At 46.9% G+C, this 20,417-nt stretch overlaps 2 protein-coding genes across 6 annotated transcripts in view; one reads left to right on the forward strand and one right to left on the reverse strand.

Annotated features, from left to right (window-relative positions):
- The window catches only part of FKBP15 (FKBP prolyl isomerase family member 15), a 43,986-nt gene extending 37,570 nt beyond the window's left edge, over positions 1-6,416 (forward strand). The window contains exon 24 of the mRNA XM_068133983.2: positions 5,662-6,416. Coding sequence (XP_067990084.2) covers positions 5,662-5,715 — 54 coding nt within the window. The 3' untranslated portion in view covers positions 5,716-6,416. The remainder of the gene's footprint in view (positions 1-5,661) is intronic.
- A 6,276-nt stretch (positions 6,417-12,692) lies between these two features.
- LOC137438710 (chloride intracellular channel protein 4) overlaps positions 12,693-20,417 on the reverse strand; it is a 95,489-nt gene continuing 87,764 nt past the window's right edge. For 4 of the 5 annotated variants that reach the window (XM_078767180.1, XM_078767179.1, XM_068133985.2 and 1 more), the window contains exons 6-7: positions 15,097-15,278; positions 12,693-14,987 (exon numbers count right to left, since the gene is read on the reverse strand). In XM_078767180.1, the coding sequence (XP_078623306.1) occupies positions 14,826-14,987; positions 15,097-15,278 (344 nt within the window). In that variant the 3' untranslated portion in view covers positions 12,693-14,825. The remainder of the gene's footprint in view (positions 14,988-15,096; positions 15,279-20,417) is intronic. The other variant, XM_068133986.2, reaches the window with a different exon arrangement.

Raw genomic sequence — 20,417 nt, forward strand, 5'->3', positions numbered from 1 at the left:
AAGCCATGTAATGCTTGTACGTACGTCCCCTTACTATAGTAATTCTCTGCAGACTACTGTTATTACCCTTCGCCAGCGAAACGAAAAGCGGGGTAAGCATTCAGTTGCGTACGTGTACATACGTGTCTGCACTTTAAAAATTCATTTTCTCGGCAACCGTTGGTCCGATTGACACGAAATTTTACATAAGAGCGCCTCCGCATGTAGAATTTATTTTATTCATAATTATGATGTCATAGGTCACGTGGTGCGGATGACATCTTGGAAAAACGTTACACCTCTATCTCCTAAACCGCTCAATGGGAAAAAATTGAAACATGGCTCATTGTCAAGTACTCACCATGGGGAATAAGATATGTTGATGGTGATGTCATCGGTGCCTTAATTATGACGTCATAATTCGACAAGTACAATGCTTGATTTGATCAGTATGAATAAAACAAAAATTCCTCTGCAACTGTTACACCGATGGACACGAAATTTTCAGAATATGTGCGGCTCTCCTCCTGTATATTTTTTTCATGATAATTATAACGTCATCGGTCATGTGGTACAAATGCCATTTTGGAAAAAATCGAAAAAAATTGCATCTCTATCTCTGAAACCGCTCCATGGAAAAAATTGAAACATGGCTCATTGTCAAGTACTCCCCTTGGGGAATAAGATATGTTAATGATGTCACAGGTGCCTTCGTTATGACGTCATAATTCGACAAGTACAACACTTATCCGATCATTGTGAAATTTTTTTTCTCAGCAACTGTTCGTCTGATGGGCACAAAATTTTCACCATAGGAGCGCGTCCTCATGCAGAATATTTTAATGATTATAATCGGTCATGTGGTACAGGCGCCATCTTGGAAAAACCGAAAAATGTTGCACCTCTATATCTCCAAAACCGCTGCCTGGAAAAAATTGAAACATGGCTCATTGTAAAGAACTCCCTATGGGGAATAGGTGTTAATGATGATGTCATTGGTGCCATAATTATGACGTCATAATTCGACAGGGACAATGCTTAGTTCTGATCAGTTTGAAATATATTGAGCATGATCTATGCAACAATTCAATTGGACAATATAAATTTGTGACGTCATCGCTCACGTGGTCTGGCAGCCATATGGATCAAAGAAAAAAAAAATGTTCAAAAACAGGAGAGTTGGCTCGCAACAAGTTGATTGCGCAGGGTAAGTATTCTATGAATACCATCTAGTTGGAACTGTAATTGCTTCAGTTACCGCAAACCTTACTGCAGTACATAAACCACAATAGTGTAACCTATAGTGATTGTAAAGTTAACCTGAACTGCCAGGAAGTATAAGAGTGTACAACTGCAGTCCTAACTCTACCATGTTTGTCTAATGCTTGCTCGAAGGCCTTAAACACACTCTTAAACATGCCCTCGCAGACGTGTAAAAGTTTTTGTTATTTAGTTTTGATCACGCATTAGAGAAATGATCTTTGGTGATTAACTTTGGACGGTTGATCATCGCATGATTAGCGATTCCACACGCATCTAACTCTTAAACGCCATGCGTAAATTAGGCCCTGGTAGTTTAACATTCATTTTGGTGCAATTGGCAGAGGAAGATCTCACCATGGATGGGTAGTGGAGGGTCCAGGCCGACAAGATGGCCAAGAGGTATGCACACTCGTCTCTAAGCTGTCTAGCCTGGGTTTTATCCCGACCCTGCTATAAAGCATCATCCTGGTGTTTCACAAGCAGGGCGATTCTTCAATGTGTGTGCCGTCCCTCGGATGGACGTTAAAACGCAAGCATCCCGTCTACTAACTTTAGTTAGTGGACCTTAAAGATCCCATATCTTTCACGAAGGTAGCCGTGCTTCCCCGGAATCCTGAACAAATTACAAATTATTGCTCTAACCAGCAGAGGGCCTTGCATCAGTGGCACAGCCGCATCCTAAGCCAATGATGCTACCCACAAACTTGTGCTGCATGCAAAAGAAGTGGGGGGTCCAAAAAAGGAAAATGGTGTTTACCTTAAGGTCACTACCCAAAAGGGGTGGGGGTGTGTTTGTTACATAGATTGTGGCCTCCTGGAACTTTGTCTGCATCCCTGAGGTCCACCAAAAATACCTCATCTTCTTTGGGAAAGACTAAACTGTTGTGTGAATGCAGAAGTTGAAACATTCTTTAGAAACTCAACTTTATTCATTGGCAATTGATGTGAACACATTGTGATGATGTGCAAGCATCATCTCGCTGGTATACAGGTTCCTCCCTGAGACTATTCCTTTGCTTAAGGGGAAACCCAAACACCCAAATAATTCTGAAAATAGCCATAGAGTGTTGATTTTAGATTTTGCCAGTGACATCACACCGTTAACTCACCTAGATCCACATGCGATTTTACTTAGAGAAAGTTTATTCCGAGCTCCGATACCGATTCCTCCATCATTAGCAACTCTGAAGGTCCTCAGTATGTTGAGACTGATCAGTGGGATTGTGAAGAAACTATTGGAGACAAAATTAGTGATGGAAATGCTTTCGGGGGAATTTTAGAGCAGTATCGTTGAGCCTATGCGAGTGATTCAGACTAAGAATGTGTTGGTGAAGTTATCAGTTCAGATGAAAATGCTGGTCACATGTTCACTACAAATTGGTAGGTTTTCTTTTTCAATTCAATTGACGGTTTATCAGGGATTTTGTATTAATTGATAACTCGGTTGTATCACTCCAGAAGAAATACGGCACCGGCACAGACACCACCCAGGCACACTGCTGACCAAATGGGTGACGAATGCTTTGTCCCACCACCATAGCATGCTGACCCGTTGTTCTGAATGTTGCAGGATCGTACCATTTCATACTTTCTCGGGACGACATTTGTGTCTGTGGTCGTGCCATGTTGTGTCCCACGATCATATCCGTGCCGTGGCGATGTTCCGCTCCGATTGAGAGGTAGGGAGGGATGTTCGTGAGGGGAGATTCGTCGCCAGCAGGCCAACACAGGTGTTTGAGTCACCACTCAAATCACCTGTGCACATGTGCTGGTAGCTGGGTAGAGATGGTCTTGCAGTTGAGCGTGATGGCTGTTTCTTCCGCTTAATCATGGGAGGATCATTCTCACTCAATCATGGTGGATAACAACAAAGTTTCTCAGTGGTGAGAAAAAGTTTGTGAGCCCTTTCAAATTTTCTGTATTTCTGCATACATTTGACCGAAAATGTGATCAGATCTTCATCTAAGTCCTAATAATAGAGAACCTGATTAAACAAATAGCACACAAAATATATTTATTTATTGAGCAAAATGATCCAACATTCAATTTCTTTGTTGGGAAAAGTATGTGAACATTTACATTTCGTAACTGGTGGCACCACCTGACGAGGAGGATTTGCACATCGGCTTGGAGGAATTTTGGCCCAAATTATTTGTAAAGAACTATTATTTGTAAATATTTATTTGTAAAGAACCTGACTGTAATTACCCCTTTAATTTAGCTGATTGGTTCACATACTTTTCCAAACAAAGAAATTGAATGGTGGATCATTTTACTCAGAATAAATAAATGAAAAAGATTTTGTTTTGTGTGTGTGTGTGCTATTTGTTTAATCAGGTTCTTTTTTTATTATTAGGACTCTGATGAACATCTGATCAGGTTTTAGGTCAAATTTATGCAAAAATACAGATTATTCTAAAGGGTTCACAAACGTTTTCTCACCACTGTATATCGCCATCTGCTTCGTAACTGTGCCCTGTAAAATGTTCCGAGTACTAAAGCGACCATTCTGTAGGCCTGATTCACACCGGGTATTTCGGACAAACCTCCAATTTCCGGCAACCCTCGGATCTTTTGGCCATTGGTGTAGCATGAAACCATCTCATTTTGTATTACTACAACCATCAAGGACACATAGACCCGGCATGTTTGCAAAAACTCGAAAATTATTCACCTTGTTACCTCCGCCACCAAAGGTACAGCTGTTCACCACCATCTCTTATCTTCCCCCATCCAAAACCTTGATCTTTTCTACCCCCGCTAATTTCACCCCAATTCCACTTTTTTGAAATACCAACTTCTGTCCTGGAAGTCCTTGGGTTTTATACTTCTCCCTCCCCCCCCCCCCCTTCCCACGCCTCCGCCCCCCAAGCCCTCTCCCTTCCACACATCTCCCTGCTCTCAAATGTTGTGTTTGTGTGCTCCCCCTTCTCTCTCCATCTTGTTTTTCCGCTCCCTCTTTTTATATATTTTGTTTGTCTGGTTGATTTGTTTGTGAAGTAAATGTTAGCTCTTTCACGAGCCTCGATTCAGTATACAAAAAAAAAACCAAAAAAAAAAACCCCTGTCTGTCTATCTGTTTGTTTGTGAACAAAATATCTCAAAAGGTTTGAGATATTTGGACGGTATTTGGTTTGAGATATATCTCAAAAGGTATGTGACAAGGACGAAATGACTATTTTGGTGAAGATCCGGATTCGGATCCGGCGACTAGAATTTTTAAAGTGATTCTTCGCCATTGGGAGATTGGGCCAAAAACCATACATAGTTAGTTGGTGGACCGTTGGTGGACCGATACAAAAACAGGATATCTCAAACAGTTATGGATGTATTTGGACGAAACTTGGTGGACCGATTGGGTATCTGACACGGACGATTCGATTCGATTTTGGTGAAGATCTGAATATGAATTCGGATATGAGGATTATTTAATTTTTAAAGTGATTGTTCACTATTGAGTAAACCACCGTTTAGAGGCCATTTTTCCCCGCAAAGCGGGGGTTGGCCTTTTTCGGGGACCGTGGTTGTTGTTGTTTTTTGGTCCCCTTTTTGAAGCAATGATTTTACGGCCGGATGCCCTTCCTGCCGCCAACCCTGTTTGTCGCCTTTTTACGACACACAGGGAATTACCAGTGAACTGGTACTCAATTAGCCGACCTCGGAAGGATGACAGGCTGAGTCAACCCCCCTGGCGTTAATTCAGCGATCGACCGGGATTCAAACCCAGGATCCTTGGATCCTAAGCTGGCACCCTAACCGCTAGCCCAACACCAGGCTAGTATTGTTCACTTTTGAGTGATAGGGCTAAAACCAACATATAGCAGGATATCTCAAAAAGTTATAGATGGATTTGGAAGAAACTTTGACAGGTTGTGTGTGTGACGAGGAAGAATCGATTCAATTTTGGTGAGGATCCGGCTAGTAGAATATTTTAAAGTGATTAATGACCATTGGGAGATGGGGCCAAAAACAATACAAAGCAGGATATCTCAAAAAGTTGTGGACGGATGATTTTGATTAAATGTGATTCTGTATTGTGATTTTCTGGTCTACTCTGGGATACAAAACGTAAACTGTTCACCTGGCGGAGGTATGCTCTCTACTGAGTGCCGTTATACTTTGAGTTAAATCCGAAGACAGTACGGATTTGGCGGTCGACTTCTGAGTGTGACGTCATGGCTAAATATCGAAGAAGAAGATTTCAATTTTTAATCCCAAAATTGCGTACTTTATAAATCGGAAATCGGTAAAAGACATCAGTTTTGTCGTGTATCCAGGGAGAGATTAGCGTCACGGTGGTCCGAGTGTTTGGATTCCCCTTTCAAAATAAAATGGAGGGGAACAACCTCGCATAACAAATTTCCTTTCCATTGAATCTTTTTTTCCTTTCACTTCCCTAATGTTTCTGACATTTTTCAGGATACGAATGGTCTGCAACCTCCGCCTATGCCTGATGCAGTGCGACGGTGGTGACACGACCGACCATAAGAGTTGCTCCTAAATGATGATCAAGACCACAGCCTGAAAAGCGATGAGGACCACAATAATTTCGCACTTGATTGCTCCATTTGCTTCAACATTTGTACTGCTGGTAACTTTGACCTCCTGGAAAAGGTCAGATTTCCTTTGTGACTGGGGTTCAAGCTCATTTCTAGAGGTCGGTGGAGCACTTCGTATCAGCGCTCACGAAGCCATTTCGTACGTCTTTTGGCAAACCAGTGATCCTTTTGCATTGTTCCAGGTTACCGTTACCTGGGTGCAAATCGACAAGCTGGTGGAATTGAAGGTTCCATGGATTGGGCCACCCTGTTGTTTTAACAAGGTGGCCAATCTTGTAAAAGGTGAGCCAATTTAACAGGTCAGGATTTTCTTAAAAGAAATGCACGTCGAATGCCTCGTGTGTTGCATCCAGTGAGGAAATTGGTGCTCATTAGCCGGTGAAGAATTCCGCATTCGCCTTTGTCCCCTGTCCCCTGTCTTCCTTTCCAAGTTTGTAACTGTCTGCTGCCTTGACATGTAAATTACAAAACGAAGGCCGGCCAGGGTTTTTGCAGAATCTCGACATTGTTCGTTTTTTTTTTTGAATTTCCCTTTAAAACGTTTCACAATAAAATGCAAAGATTGATTATCAAGTTATTATTTTTACATCTGCTGAATTAAACATGAGAATCTTATTGTCCAGAGCAAAATGATGTGGAAGCATCAGCATGTGGTTGTGGTGTGAGGATGTGTAAATTACCCAGCATGCTCTGATACACAGCAGGAACCATACATTGACTACAAGAGAAAGCGATAGGGCTTCATATTGGGAACTATTACCTTATGCTTTGATGGTGGAGAGGGTGGAGGAAGAGGGGGGTTCACTGGGTGCACCTGAATCCTCCACCCCTACCTTTTTTTTTTTTTACCTCTGCCATCTGGAATGGACAGAGGTTTCCACCGCTGTCAGTTTGTTTGCGTGCAGGATATCTGAAAGTTATTGACGGATTCAGATGAAATCTGGTGGGCAGGCTGAGTGTGACATGGGCGAATTAATTTGAATTTAGTGAAAATCCGGATCTGGATGCGAGATTTTTTTTTTAGTGATTCTTTGCCATTGAGAGAGAGGGCCAAAAACGATTTATCGTTGTGGATGGATTTGGCCAAAACTTGGGCAGGTTGAGTGAGTGACAAGGAAGAATTGATTCGATTTTGGTGAAGATCCGAATATGGATCCAGATATGAGAATTTTTTAAAGTGATGCTTCACCATAGTGAACGATTGGTCTAAAATAACATATAGAATGAAGTTTCAAAAAGTTGTGGATGGATTTGGACGAAACCTGGTGGACAGGTTGACTTTGACGAGGACAAATCTGTTCGATTTTTGTAAAGACCCAAATCAGGATCCAGGTACGGTAATTAAGTTTATAATTTATTATTCTCCATTGAGTGATCAGGGTTGGCAGCAGGAAGGGCATCCGGCTATAAAACATTGCTTCAAAAAGGGGACCACGGTGCCCGAAAAAGGCCAACCCCTGCTCTGCGGGGAAAAATGGCCTCCAAAGGTGGTTCTAGTGAGTGATCGGGCTGAAAATGATATATAGCATGAAATCTCAAAAAGTTGTGGACGTTTTACAACTAAACGGTGGATGAGCTGTTTTGGCGACAATAAGAAGCAGATTCGATTTTGCTTCAGGTCCTAATCCAGATCCGGTTTATCCGTGGGATATATTAAAAAAAAAATAACCACCTTTAGAGGCCATTTTTCCCCGCAAGCGGGGATTGGCCTTTTTCGGGAACCGTGGTTTTTTTTTTTTTGGTCCCCGTTTTGAAGCAATGTTTTACGGCCGGATGCCCTTCCTGACACCAACCCTTTTTGCCGCCTTTAACGACAAACAGGGAATTACCAGTGAACTGGTCCTCAATTAGCCGACCTCGGAAGGATGACAGGCTGAGTCAACCCCCCTGGCGTTAATTCAGCGATCGACCGGGATTCGAACCCAGGATCCTAGGATCCTAAGCTGGCACCCTAGCCGCGAGCCCAACACCAGGGTCCCCCTGGTTACCCCCTGGGTAACCACCAGGGTAGGGAGCTGTGGGATACAAAACGTAAACCGTTTAACCTGGCGGAGATGCTCCCTACCGAATGCTGTTCTGTAGTCTGTCACATGATCGTCGTGTGAGATATCATTGGACAATTGATAATCACGTGCATCTTTTTCTTTCATGCAGCAATTAATCCAAGCCACGTTAATTTTCTCCTCTAGCTCTGTGTTCATTCCTGATACGCAGCGTTTAGATTTGTTGTAAAATATTGTCGAGTTAAAAAAAAAAATAGACATCCATTGACTGGACTAAGGCTTGTTGGTAGATTTTGCGATCTGTGAATATTTTAACAGAGTGAACCCACCCCCCCAACCCTCCAAAAAATTTTCTGGATCCCACCCTGGTGATGAGTCTTGCTCGATTTTTGCAGTCAGGCCAGAGTTCAATTATCGTCATCAGATCAATGGCCATAGGTGGACTCAAATCAACTTGTAGGATAATCAAAGAAAATGGGATACATCTGAGCTCAATTTGGAGTGTCAGAGCAAAGAGGTTTAATTATTTTGTAAAAAAAAAATATATATATATCCACTTTGACTTGGAGTATTATGTACAGATATGTGCCAAAAACTCTCAATTTAATCCATTTTAAATTCAGGCTGTAACAACAAGAAGTGAAAAATTCAAGGGGTGTGAATACTTTCTGAAGGCGCTTTATAGTCCCCTTGATTAGAATGTCGGTGCACTGTCTCGCCTCCCAAGCAATAGCGAAATATGCCGATCAAATCAATGATCCCAACAAAATTGGAGAGGTCTTTTTTTGCATGCAGAGTCAAAGCTTGTGGAAGAGATACAAATATGAATGGGTCAGGACAAAGAGTAACACAAGAGAAAGGGGAGGGACACAAACAGCAGGGCTGAAGGACAAAATAAAGGGAGACTTGGACAAATAATATCAGTGGGGGGAGGAATGGATACATGGGGTGGCCAAGATTGATACAAAAGGAAACACTTAAAGGACAAACTGGAAATTTGGAAGGGTGGATTAATGGGAGTGGTAAAGATCAAAGATTCCACAGGTGGGGAAAGAGGGAACAAATGAGTGGTGAACAGAGATTCTCGATTTTGGGAGTTTTGTCAGAAGGGGATTGCTGGTGGACCATTTGTGCCCTGTAGAAGAAACTAGGGGGGGGGGGGTGACGAAGCACGGAAAGAGCAGAGGGTGGAAGAACAGGAAGGAGGCGGGACAAGGCAACGAACACAGACCTGTCTGCGATGGCGAAGTGATAAGCCCATAGACTGTTTCATCATGGGAGATTCCAATGATCTTGAAGGCCTTTGTTTCCATGGCATCAAACTCAAGGCGTGAGGCAGGAGCTAGCCTAGAGGGGAGAGCAGCACTCCAAGCTGCGGATAAATACCTTGTAGGTGGATATGAGTTCAGGTGTGCCAATGAAGGACTTTGCATGTTGGAGGGCGGCTGGCTTTGGAGGCCAACTTTGAAATGTGGCTTGCCCAAGAAAGATAATGGCTGATATTGAAACACAGGAGTTTGAGTGACAACTTCCTGAAGCGGTTTACGAACGCAAATGGGAGGGTTTGCCAGATGCTCCTTTCGGAGGACGAATCGATTATGCTGTATGATGGTTAATCCATACTCTGGTAAAGAATCGCTTTTAAAATTAAATAATTCTCATATCCAAATCCAGATTCATATCCAGACCAGATTATGTTGTGTGCAAGAGACGAGATGGAAGGGAAGTGGTGTGAGAATGGTGAAGGGTAGGCAGGGACAGAAATACAAGTTTATGTGGCAAGGGTGCCCGGAGGGCGTGAATCGTGTTGGTGTCCTGTTTTCTGAGGAGTTTGTAGACAGTGTGGTGAGTGTGACTAGAGTGAGTGATAGGTTGATGATGGTGAAAATGATGATTGGAAAGCTCTTGGTGAACGTCATCTCGGGATATGATCCCGCAGGCTGGTCGAAGCGATGAAGAGAAAGACAAGTTCTGGTGTGCGATAGAGAAGCTGATGGAAAACGTGAAAGATGAGGAAGTTGTGGTAGGAGACCTAAATGGACATGTGGGAAGGAGTATGGATGGTTTTGAGGGAGTTCATGGGGGTTATGGATATGGTGTGAGAAATGGAGAAGGTGAAAGGATTTTGGAGTTTGCTGATGGAGCTGATTTGTTATACTCAGTTCCAGAAAGAGGATAATAAGCTTGTTACATACACGTCAGGTGGGTCGACGACAACCGTTGACTACCTGATGGTGCGTAGGCGAGATAGGGGGCACCTCCGGGACACAAATGTGATCCCGGGGGAGGAGGCTGTTTCACAGCACCACTTGGTTGTCTGCGACATAAGGTTGAAAGGTGCGAGGAGTGCTCGGCGGGTAAAGTACCAACCGAGAATGAAGGTGTGGAGGTTGAAAGAGGTGATAGTAAGGGAGGCATTAAAAGAGAGGCTGAGTAGGGTAGAGGATGATGTGGTTGAGCTTGAAAGTGGTTGGATGTCAATGAAAGCTAGTCTGTTGGGAACCGTTGGCGAGGTATGTGGATGGACAAAAGGACCACCGAGGCACTCAGAAACATGGTGGTGGGATGATGAAGTTGGAAAGAGGATTGACGAAAAGAGGAAGAAGTTCAAGGAGTGGCAGAAGGCGAAGGGTACGGGAGCAGAAACAGCAGAGCATGAAAGTTATAAGGCAGCCAGGAAGGCTGCAAAGAAAGAGGTAGCAAAGGCGCAGGAGGCAGGCATGTAGGAAAATGTTCGGAGAACGCTTGGATTCGGAAGAGGGTCAGAAAGCAGTATTCAGGATTGCAAAGCAGATAGCGAAAGAGAGGTGTGATGTGATGGGGGTGAGTTGCTTGAAGGATGAAGTGGGACAAATCGTTGTCGACCCAGATGGAATTAAAGGAAGATGGAAAAGATATATGGAAATGCTGTTGAATACAGAGAATGAATGGGATGGCAACATAGAGAGCAACCCAGTTTTAGGACCGGCAGAGAAGATAACTGAGAAGGAAGTTGAGGAAGCGATAAAAGCAATGAAGAGTGGAAAAGCGGGAGGGCCGACGGGAGTTGTGGGAGATATGTTGAAGGCAGCAGGAAGTTGGGGTGTGAAGAGAATGACAGAGATCTGTAATCTGGTGGTGAAAGAAGGCCGCATTCCAGTGGATTGGGAACTGAGTACCCTCGTCCCTCTATACAAGGGGAAAGGTGACCCTCTGGAGTGTGGCTCGTACCGAGCGATAAAGTTATTGGAGAATGGAATGAAGGTGTTGGAGAGGAGGATAAGGAAGAAAGTGAAGATCGACGAAATGCAGTTTGGATTTATGCCAGGAAGAGGAACGACAGACGTGCTTTTCATTGTGAGGCAGTTGCAGGAGAAGTACATGGAGAAGAGGAAGAAGTTGTTTCTTGGGTTTGTTGATCTGGAGAAAGCATTCGATAGAGTTCCATGCAAAGTATTGACATGGGCATTGAGGAAGTTAGGAGTGGAGGAATGGTTGATCAGAGTAGTGATGGCAATGCACAAAAGAGCGCGCACAGCTGTAAGGATGAAGGACGGGAACAGTGGTGAGTTTGAGGGGAAGGTGGGAGTGCATCAGGGGTCGGTACCAAGTCCACTACTATTTGTAGCTGTGATGGAGGTGCTGGCTCAGAACGTAAAGGAGGGTTTACCATGGGAGTTGTTGTATGCAGATGATCTGGTGTTGATTGCGGGAAGTATGGATGGACTGAAGGAAAAGATGAACAAGTGGAAGGAATGTATGGAGACAAAAGGTCTGAAGGTGAATATCGGAAAGACGAAGGTGATGGCAAGTGGTAAAGCATGTGGTGAGGTGGAAAGAACTGGGAAGTGGCCCTGTGCTGTGTGTAGGAAGGGTGTCGGAGTGAACTCCATTCAATGTACAATGTGCGCTGAGTGGGTTCATCAAAAATGTAGTGGTCTGAGAGGGTCATTAACCAGTGTGGCAGCTACATTCAAATGTAAGGTGTGCACAGAGGGAGCTGCAGATGGAGGAAATGTTGAGTTGGATCTTGGAGACGGCATGAAGCTGGAAGGTGTGAAAACATTTTGCTATCTCGGAGACATGCTGAATGGAGAAGGTGGATCAGACTCGCCAACGGTTGCTCGAGTGAGATGTGCATGGAAGAAGTTTCGGGAACTGAGTGGCGTGCTGATGATGAGGGGAATTGTCGTTGAAGCTGAAGAGAAAGGTGTATGCTGCATGTGTGAGAAGTGTTATGATTTATGGGAGCGAGACATGGGTAATGAACATAGAGCAGCAACGAAGGTTGGAAAGGGTGGAAATGCGAATGGTTCGACGGATGTGCGGGGTATCGTTGAGAGAGAGGAAGACAAATGATGAATTGCGAAAGATGATGGGAATAGAGCCTGTGATTGATGCTGTGAAGAGGAACAGGTTGAGATGGTTTGGTCATGTGTTGAGGAAGGATGAAAGTGACTGGTTGAGAAGAGTGATGGAAATGAATGTAGAAGGAAGTAGAGGATGGGGAAGACCGAGAAAGACTTGGCTAAAGATGGTGGAAGAAGAAATGCAGGCCAGGGGGTTAACAAGGGGAGATGCAGAAAATATGGCAAAATGGAGAAGATTGCCATGGGGACCGCAAGGCTAACGCCCGCTCTCGTCGGGAAAATGGCCTTTAAAATGCATGTTGTTGTATCCAAATCCAGATTCAGATCTTCACCAAAATCGAATCTATTTGTCCTTCACACACCCAATCTATCCACCAAGTTTCGTCCAAATCCGTCCACAACTTTTTGAAATATCTTGTTCACAAACAAACAGGGGTGAAAACATAACCTCCATCCACCCAGAGGTAATAAGTTATCCTAAATTGGAGAAACGATTTTGAGTGCAAGAACAAATAGTTTGTGAAAAGCCAGAGATTCAGTCAGTGAACAACATAAACCTTTATTTGGCAACAAGTTCAGTTAAAAATAAAGCTCCTAAGCACAAATGCTCGTTGCTCCTTCCATTCGGAGGGTAAACAAAGCATGAAAGGCAAAAATCAGACTCGAACCTCGAACCCTCGCGTTGCACTGCAAAGGCATGATGATGGACGATGCGGTCCAAAAACATCCTGATGTAGTTATCCAGTTGATAGTCTTCCGGATCCGAGTTGTCGACCGCTGTCTAAAACTCGGGGGTCACCTGGGTTAACGGAATGCGTTTGTTTGTGCCATTTCTTCGGATGTCTTAGTCTGGAATCCCAGACGAGGTTGTGCGGGGATCATGTGCAACGGACGGGGACGTGATGAAACGTGAAGCTTCTGCCTCTGTGGGCAAGTGCTCCAAGTTAGGCCGCAGGTTGCCTTTCTGAGAAACGACCCCTCCCTGGCCCCTTTCCCCCCAAAAAGGTAACAAACAAAACACTAAATCAAACTCATTTACATTTTATCATGGGGGTACTTTAAAAGAAAACGCGAAGCTTTCACTCGACACAAAGCTGTCGTGCACAAAGCAGATATATATATGTATATATATATATATTTAAAAAACAATTAAACATGAACTTGGATCTGAAACCGGCAGTAAATAGTGTGTTCACCGGAATCGTTTCACGACTTCAATGGGAAAGGAAACCGAGCAACATGTCCTTAAAAAGAAAATTTTGGTCACTCCCTGACCCCGGAGAGGAAGATAATACACGCAAGGAAAGGTTACACACGTGGCAAGCAATGAGGACTCCCTATTGGTAGATTTACATACGTGGCAAGCAATGAGGACTCCCTATTGGTAGATTTAAAGGTTGCGGAATGAAGAGGACCGTTTGAGGAACCAGTCGGAGCTTTGTCGCGGAATGAAGTCGAGACGTTACAAAATAGAGTGAGCATAAAGAAACTCATCTTTGTCACTTAGAAGGGAAGATGTCCATCGTCGAGACCACTCACTGTCTGCTAAAAGACCGGAAACCTGCACAAACAACAGGGGCAAGAAGAACGTCACGGAGAAAGCTCTCAAATAACCTTTTGTCGAGGGTCAGGAACTCCAGGTCACCTTCACACCAGGAAATTCCACCATCTGATAGCCAATCAAACCGGTCAATATATGGAATTCTCACTCTTGCAAGTATATTTGGATTGCTGAAGTAGAAAAATCGATGTGCGAGTTGGTGAGGAGTTTAGAAGCACAGTTTTGCAAAAGCTCGATTCATGGACCCACCGTGCCCTCCTCACCCGGCCCGCGCCCTCCCTCGTTCCAACCCCTTCACCCCTCGGGCTAGCTAGTATTGCCCCGGTGGTCCCCGCTTGTCCACAAGACCCAACTCTTGATCACGGTCCAGGTATGTGACGGGTAAGCAACTGCTAGCTTCACTCAAAGGAAGACTCACGCTGGTCATCTTTCAGAGTAAATTAAACAATCCGTAAATATTCACTACAGTGAGCAACATGGAAGCCCTGGCAAGAAAGTGTCATGACCACGTGGCAGCAATATCATGCGGAAGTAACGTTTCTTCCCTCACCCCCAAGAAATGTTGAACTCCGGCTCTACGCCGGTAACTTCAATTACCGAGATAATACAGACAAAATGTTACCCGTCCGGCATATATACCTAAACGGCTTGCAAACAGTCTTGGTAAATACAACGGATACGTTTTCATCGGAATATAAAGCTCGTCTGTGGCCCAGCTACAATTCGTGAACTTGTCAAACAAACCACGTTCGGGATTTCGAGTGTCCCACTCACAAACCCCAGGAATACAGAAAGAATGTACGACTGCTGTGCAAGTAGTCCGTGTAATTATGGCATACCCGACGAGCACTTAGCTTTCTACGAGCAGGAAAGGAAGACTGAAACACTGCTTCGTTACGATTGAGCAGCAGAGATGAGGAGCAACAGTGGAGCATCCGGACAAAATAATTAATGTGGATGCAGTCTCGAGGCGAGGTGAGCAGGGAGAGGGGAGGGAAAGGGTCGAAAGGTAAATTGCGCTCGGATAACACGGACAAAGACGGATCAAAACAAAATCAAAATCTTTTGCACCACTCACGAGCGGCAGAATGGTGTGAGGAGAGCTACGGGTTCATTTCAGTGGTCTTGCCACAGTTTCATAGGCAAGCTCGATCTCCCGCTCGGAGGGACATGTGTTGGCAAACTCTTCGCGTTTGTACGCGTTCTGCAGGTAGCGCCAAACGCCAGTCAGCTCCTCGGGAATGTCGAACCCACGGAACTTTCTACAGACAACCTGTAGCGGAGTCATAGGAATATTGGATCAAAACGGAATCGTGTTTATCCTGTCGGAATCTGGAAAGTTGCCGAAACACCCGAAAGAGAAATCTGTCAGAAAACGTCACCTTGACAATGTGTAGCTTCGGCAGCAGATTGCAATCGGCAAGCGTCAGCTCTTCCCCATCGAGGTAGCGCCGAGTCGATGGCCCGGGATCGTCATCGGAATTCTCGTCAATCTCGTCGGGCAATTGCGTGTTAAGGAAATCGTCGAGCTTGAGAAGCGCTTTCACAACACCCTTCTCCAATGCTGAAAACAAAGCGATGAAAATGAGATATCAACTCGTAATACAAAGATACAGACCGACTGCATTTTTAAGGAAAGGAATGTTTTAGCGTAGAAACACCCAAACATAATAGAAACAAACATGCTTTCCAAGTTGACCTCGGCAGCAAGTAAACCCCAAGATATGGACAAGACCAGCATGGAGTTCAGACTCGGCATGGCACGTAGGTTATCACCTTCCCTGAAGTTCATTAGCGAGCCAGCTGTGTGTTGTGGACAATCCGACACGGATTTTTCTTTCCTGAGAAGAGGCCGATTTTTACCTGTGACATGTCGCAAGTCTAAAAGAGCTTCGCATCGCTGCTCTTGTTGTTGGGGTTCTTATATGGGTCGATTTTTGAAATATGCACCCATTGGTCAGACAGTTGCCGGAACACACCCACATCTGTCGTTTGACTCCACCCACCATAGTACCGAGACAAAATGATGTGGCCACCATCTTGGTCCCTGGTGGGCCAAACACAGGTCTGTAGGTCTCTGTTGACTGCAAACTGCCCGGCATTGTTTTGTCAGATTTCCATTGGATTTGTTTGCGTCGAATGCTAAATTATTAGTAAGGTTTAATCAAGGTCTTACGCGCCTCCCTAAAAAAAAATAGTGTTACATGATTTTTGAACGGCCCCGTACACGCGTTAAATGCACATTTCCCAATCAGCCAGTTACCGGATTTTTTTAAAGTCAATTCACTCGTGCTTACTGGCAAAGTCTCGTACCTCAAATGACCACATATAGGTTTTTATGAACAAAAGGTTTATTACCACAGAGAGAACAGGACGGTGGAAGAGAGGGAGAGAGAGACAGAGAGGGAGAGAGAGACAGAGAGGGAGAGAGGGAGAGAGAGAGGGAGAGAGAGAGCGTGAGGGTGAAAGAGAGAGCGTGAGGGTGAAAGAGAGAGAGCGGGAGGATGAGAGAGAGAGAGCGGGAGGGTGAGAGAGAGAGCGGGAGGGTGAGAGAGAGAGCGGGAGAGAGAGAGAGCGGGAGGGTGAGAGAGAGCAGGAGGGTGAGAGAGAGAGAGCGGGAGGGTGAGAGAGAGAGAGCGGGAGGGTGAGAGAGAGAGAGCGGGAGGGTGAGAGAGAGAGAGCGGGAGGGTGAGAGAGAGAGAGCGGGAGGGTGAGAGAGAGAGCGGGAGGGTGAGAGAGAGAGAGAGAGAGCGGGAGGGTGAGAGAGAGAGCGGGAGGGTGAGAGAGAGAGAGAGAGAGCGGGAGGATGAAAGAGAGAGAGAGCGGGAGGGTGAAAGAGAGAGAGAGCGGGAGGGTGAGAGAGAGAGCGGGAGGGTGAGAGAGAGAGCGGGAGGGTGAGAGAGAGCGGGAGGGTGAGAGAGAGCGGGAGGGTGAGAGAGAGAGAGCGGGAGGGTGAGAGAGAGAGCGGGAGGGTGAAAGAGAGAGAGCGGGAGGGTGAAAGAGAGAGAGAGCGGGAGGGTGAGAGAGAGAGAGCGGGAGGGTGAGAGAGAGAGAGCGGGAGGGTGAGAGAGAGAGAGAGCGGGAGGGTGAGAGAGCGGGAGGGTGAGAGAGCGGGAGGGTGAGAGAGAGAGAGCGGGAGGGTGAGAGAGAGAGAGCGGGAGGGTGAGAGAGAGAGAGCGGGAGGGTGAGAGAGAGAGAGCGGGAGGGTGAGAGAGAGAGAGCGGGAGGGTGAGAGAGAGAGAGCGGGAGGGTGAGAGAGAGAGAGCGGGAGGGTGAGAGAGAGAGAGCGGGAGGGTGAGAGAGAGAGAGAGCGGGAGGGTGAGAGAGAGAGCGGGAGAGTGAGAGAGAGAGCGGGAGGGTGAGAGAGAGAGCGGGAGGGTGAGAGAGAGAGCGGGAGGGTGAGAGAGCGGGAGGGTGAGAGAGCGGGAGGGTGAGAGAGCGGGAGGGTGAGAGAGCGGGAGGGTGAGAGAGAGCGGGAGGGTGAGAGAGAGCGGGAGGGTGAGAGAGAGCGGGAGGGTGAGAGAGAGAGAGAGCGGGAGGGTGAGAGAGAGAGAGAGAGCGGGAGGGTGAGAGAGAGAGAGCGGGAGGGTGAGAGAGAGAGAGCGGGAGGGTGAGAGAGAGAGCGGGAGGGTGAGAGAGAGAGAGCGGGAGGGTGAGAGAGAGAGAGCGGGAGGGTGAGAGAGAGAGAGCGGGAGGGTGAGAGAGAGAGAGCGGAAGGGTGAGAGAGAGAGAGCGGGAGGGTGAGAGAGAGAGAGCGGGAGGGTGAGAGAGAGAGAGCAGGAGGGTGAGAGAGAGAGAGCGGGAGGGTGAGAGAGAGAGAGCGGGAGGGTGAGAGAGAGCGGGAGGGTGAGAGAGCGGGAGGGTGAGAGAGCGGGAGGGTGAGAGAGCGGGAGGGTGAGAGAGCGGGAGGGTGAGAGAGCTGGAGGGTGAGAGAGAGCGGGAGGGTGAGAGAGAGAGCGGGAGGGTGAGAGAGAGAGCGGGAGGGTGAGAGAGAGCGGGAGGGTGAGAGAGAGCGGGAGGGTGAGAGAGAGAGAGCGGGAGGGTGAGAGAGAGAGCGGGAGGGTGAAAGAGAGAGAGAGCGGGAGGGTGAAAGAGAGAGAGAGCGGGAGGGTGAAAGAGAGAGAGAGCGGGAGGGTGAGAGAGAGAGAGCGGGAGGGTGAGAGAGAGAGAGAGCGGGAGGGTGAGAGAGCGGGAGGGTGAGAGAGCGGGAGGGTGAGAGAGAGAGAGCGGGAGGGTGAGAGAGAGAGAGCGGGAGGGTGAGAGAGAGAGAGCGGGAGGGTGAGAGAGAGAGAGCGGGAGGGTGAGAGAGAGAGAGCGGGAGGGTGAGAGAGAGAGAGCGGGAGGGTGAGAGAGAGAGAGAGCGGGAGGGTGAGAGAGAGAGAGAGCGGGAGGGTGAGAGAGAGAGCGGGAGAGTGAGAGAGAGAGCGGGAGGGTGAGAGAGAGAGCGGGAGGGTGAGAGAGAGAGCGGGAGGGTGAGAGAGCGGGAGGGTGAGAGAGCGGGAGGGTGAGAGAGCGGGAGGGTGAGAGAGCTGGAGGGTGAGAGAGCTGGAGGGTGAGAGAGAGCGGGAGGGTGAGAGAGAGCGGGAGGGTGAGAGAGAGAGAGCGGGAGGGTGAGAGAGAGAGAGAGCGGGAGGGTGAGAGAGAGAGAGAGAGCGGGAGGGTGAGAGAGAGAGAGCGGGAGGGTGAGAGAGAGAGCGGGAGGGTGAGAGAGAGAGAGCGGGAGGGTGAAAGAGAGAGAGAGCGGGAGGGTGAGAGAGAGAGAGAGCGGGAGGGTGAGAGAGAGAGAGCGGGAGGGTGAGAGAGAGAGAGCGGGAGGGTGAGAGAGAGAGAGCGGGAGGGTGAGAGAGAGAGAGCGGGAGGGTGAGAGAGAGAGAGCGGGAGGGTGAGAGAGAGAGAGCGGGAGGGTGAGAGAGAGCGGGAGGGTGAGAGAGCGGGAGGGTGAGAGAGCGGGAGGGTGAGAGAGCGGGAGGGTGAGAGAGCTGGAGGGTGAGAGAGAGCGGGAGGGTGAGAGAGAGAGCGGGAGGGTGAGAGAGAGAGCGGGAGGGTGAGAGAGAGCGGGAGAGTGAGAGAGAGAGAGCGGGAGGGTGAGAGAGAGAGAGGGAGAGAGCAAGAGAGAGCGGGAGAGAGAGAGAATGGGAGGGCAGAAGAGAGTGAGAGCAAGAGACTCACATGACAAAACTGAGGTAACAGATAAAATAAATCTCCTGTTTGGATAAATAAGATTAATTGTGATTCCGATCTTATTTATTCACCTGAAAATACAGGACAGACACGGCTCTATCTAATATTATTAATTCACGTGGGAACACGGGACAGACACTACTCTATCAAATCTTATTCATTCACATGGAAATACGGGGCAGACCCGGCTTTATATAATCGTATTCAGTCACATGGGAACACGGCACAGTCATGGCTCTATGTAATATTATTCATTCACATGGAAATACAGGACCTGGGTCTATCTCAACTTATTCATTCATATGGGAACACAGGACAAACAGGGCTTTATGTAATTTGTCCATTCACGTGAAAATACAGGACAGAGCCGGCTCTATCTAATCTTGTTCATCCACGTGGGAACACGGGACAGACATGGCTCTATCTAATCTTATTCATCTACGTGGGAACACATGACAATGCTCTATCTCATCTTATTCAGTCACATGGGAACATGGGACAATGCTCTATCTCATCTTATTCAGTCACATGGGAACACAGGACAATGCTCTATCTCATCTTATTCATTAATGTGGGAACATGGGACAGACCCGGCTTTACCTAATCTTATTGATTTGAGGCCTGTGCCTAGATCAACTGTTGTCCACAGGGGAAGATCCAGGAATTTCAAAAGAAAAAAAAAAAAAAAAAAAGAACCCCGCACACGCACACGTTTATGAGGGGGTAGGCAATGAAATACTTTCGGGTCAGTTAGGATTGCATAGCGTAGTGTGCACCGACTGTCGTGAAGAAAAATAAACCTCCATGTACCTCAGTAGGGATTCGTTAGACCGGATGTCGCAAAAGATCGTATTGTTGTCCACATGGCGAGGGGTGGGGTTATGTTAATTAGGTAGGTTGCTTCTGACAAACCAGACATAATCTGCTAAACAGAAACTTTCCTTCTCCAAGATGTCTCTGATTCCTTAATATCTCTCCCTGGTTACTCCCTCCTCTGGTATGATAGACCTGAGCCTTGTCCTGGAGGTGGGGTTTCTATCTTTATCAAAAACTCTTCCTCACTCTTCCTGCACTGCCCTCCTCCCACCACACCCCCAGGAGAACCTCTGGCTACAGCTTCCCCTTCGCTCCCACCTTTTGTTCATATGTGTTCTGTACCGTGACGACTCCATCTACATCTCGCTGTCTGATAACATGGACCAACTTCTATAGACTCATCCCAACTCTCTCTTCCTCATATGTGTTGATTTCAACTGTCATCATGCCAGTTGGCTGGGTACCTCTCTCACCAGCCAAGGCACCTCAGCAAAGGACTTCTGGGACTCACTGGGACCAACACAATCTGTCAATTTCCTGACCCGGATCTCAGTCAACGGTACATCATCTCTTCTAGACTTGGCTATGACTAACTTCCCTGAAAATGTCTGCTGCTCTTCTTCTGCTCCGATTGGAGTATCGGAGGCTCAAAGCCAGGAAGAGAGGGGGGAGGGGAGGGGGGAGGGGAGGGGAACGGGGGGGAGGG

The sequence above is a fragment of the Myxine glutinosa genome, chromosome 13 (assembly GCF_964187855.1).
Source record: "Myxine glutinosa chromosome 13, kmMyxGlut1.1, whole genome shotgun sequence".
Taxonomy (NCBI): Eukaryota; Metazoa; Chordata; class Myxini; order Myxiniformes; family Myxinidae; genus Myxine; species Myxine glutinosa.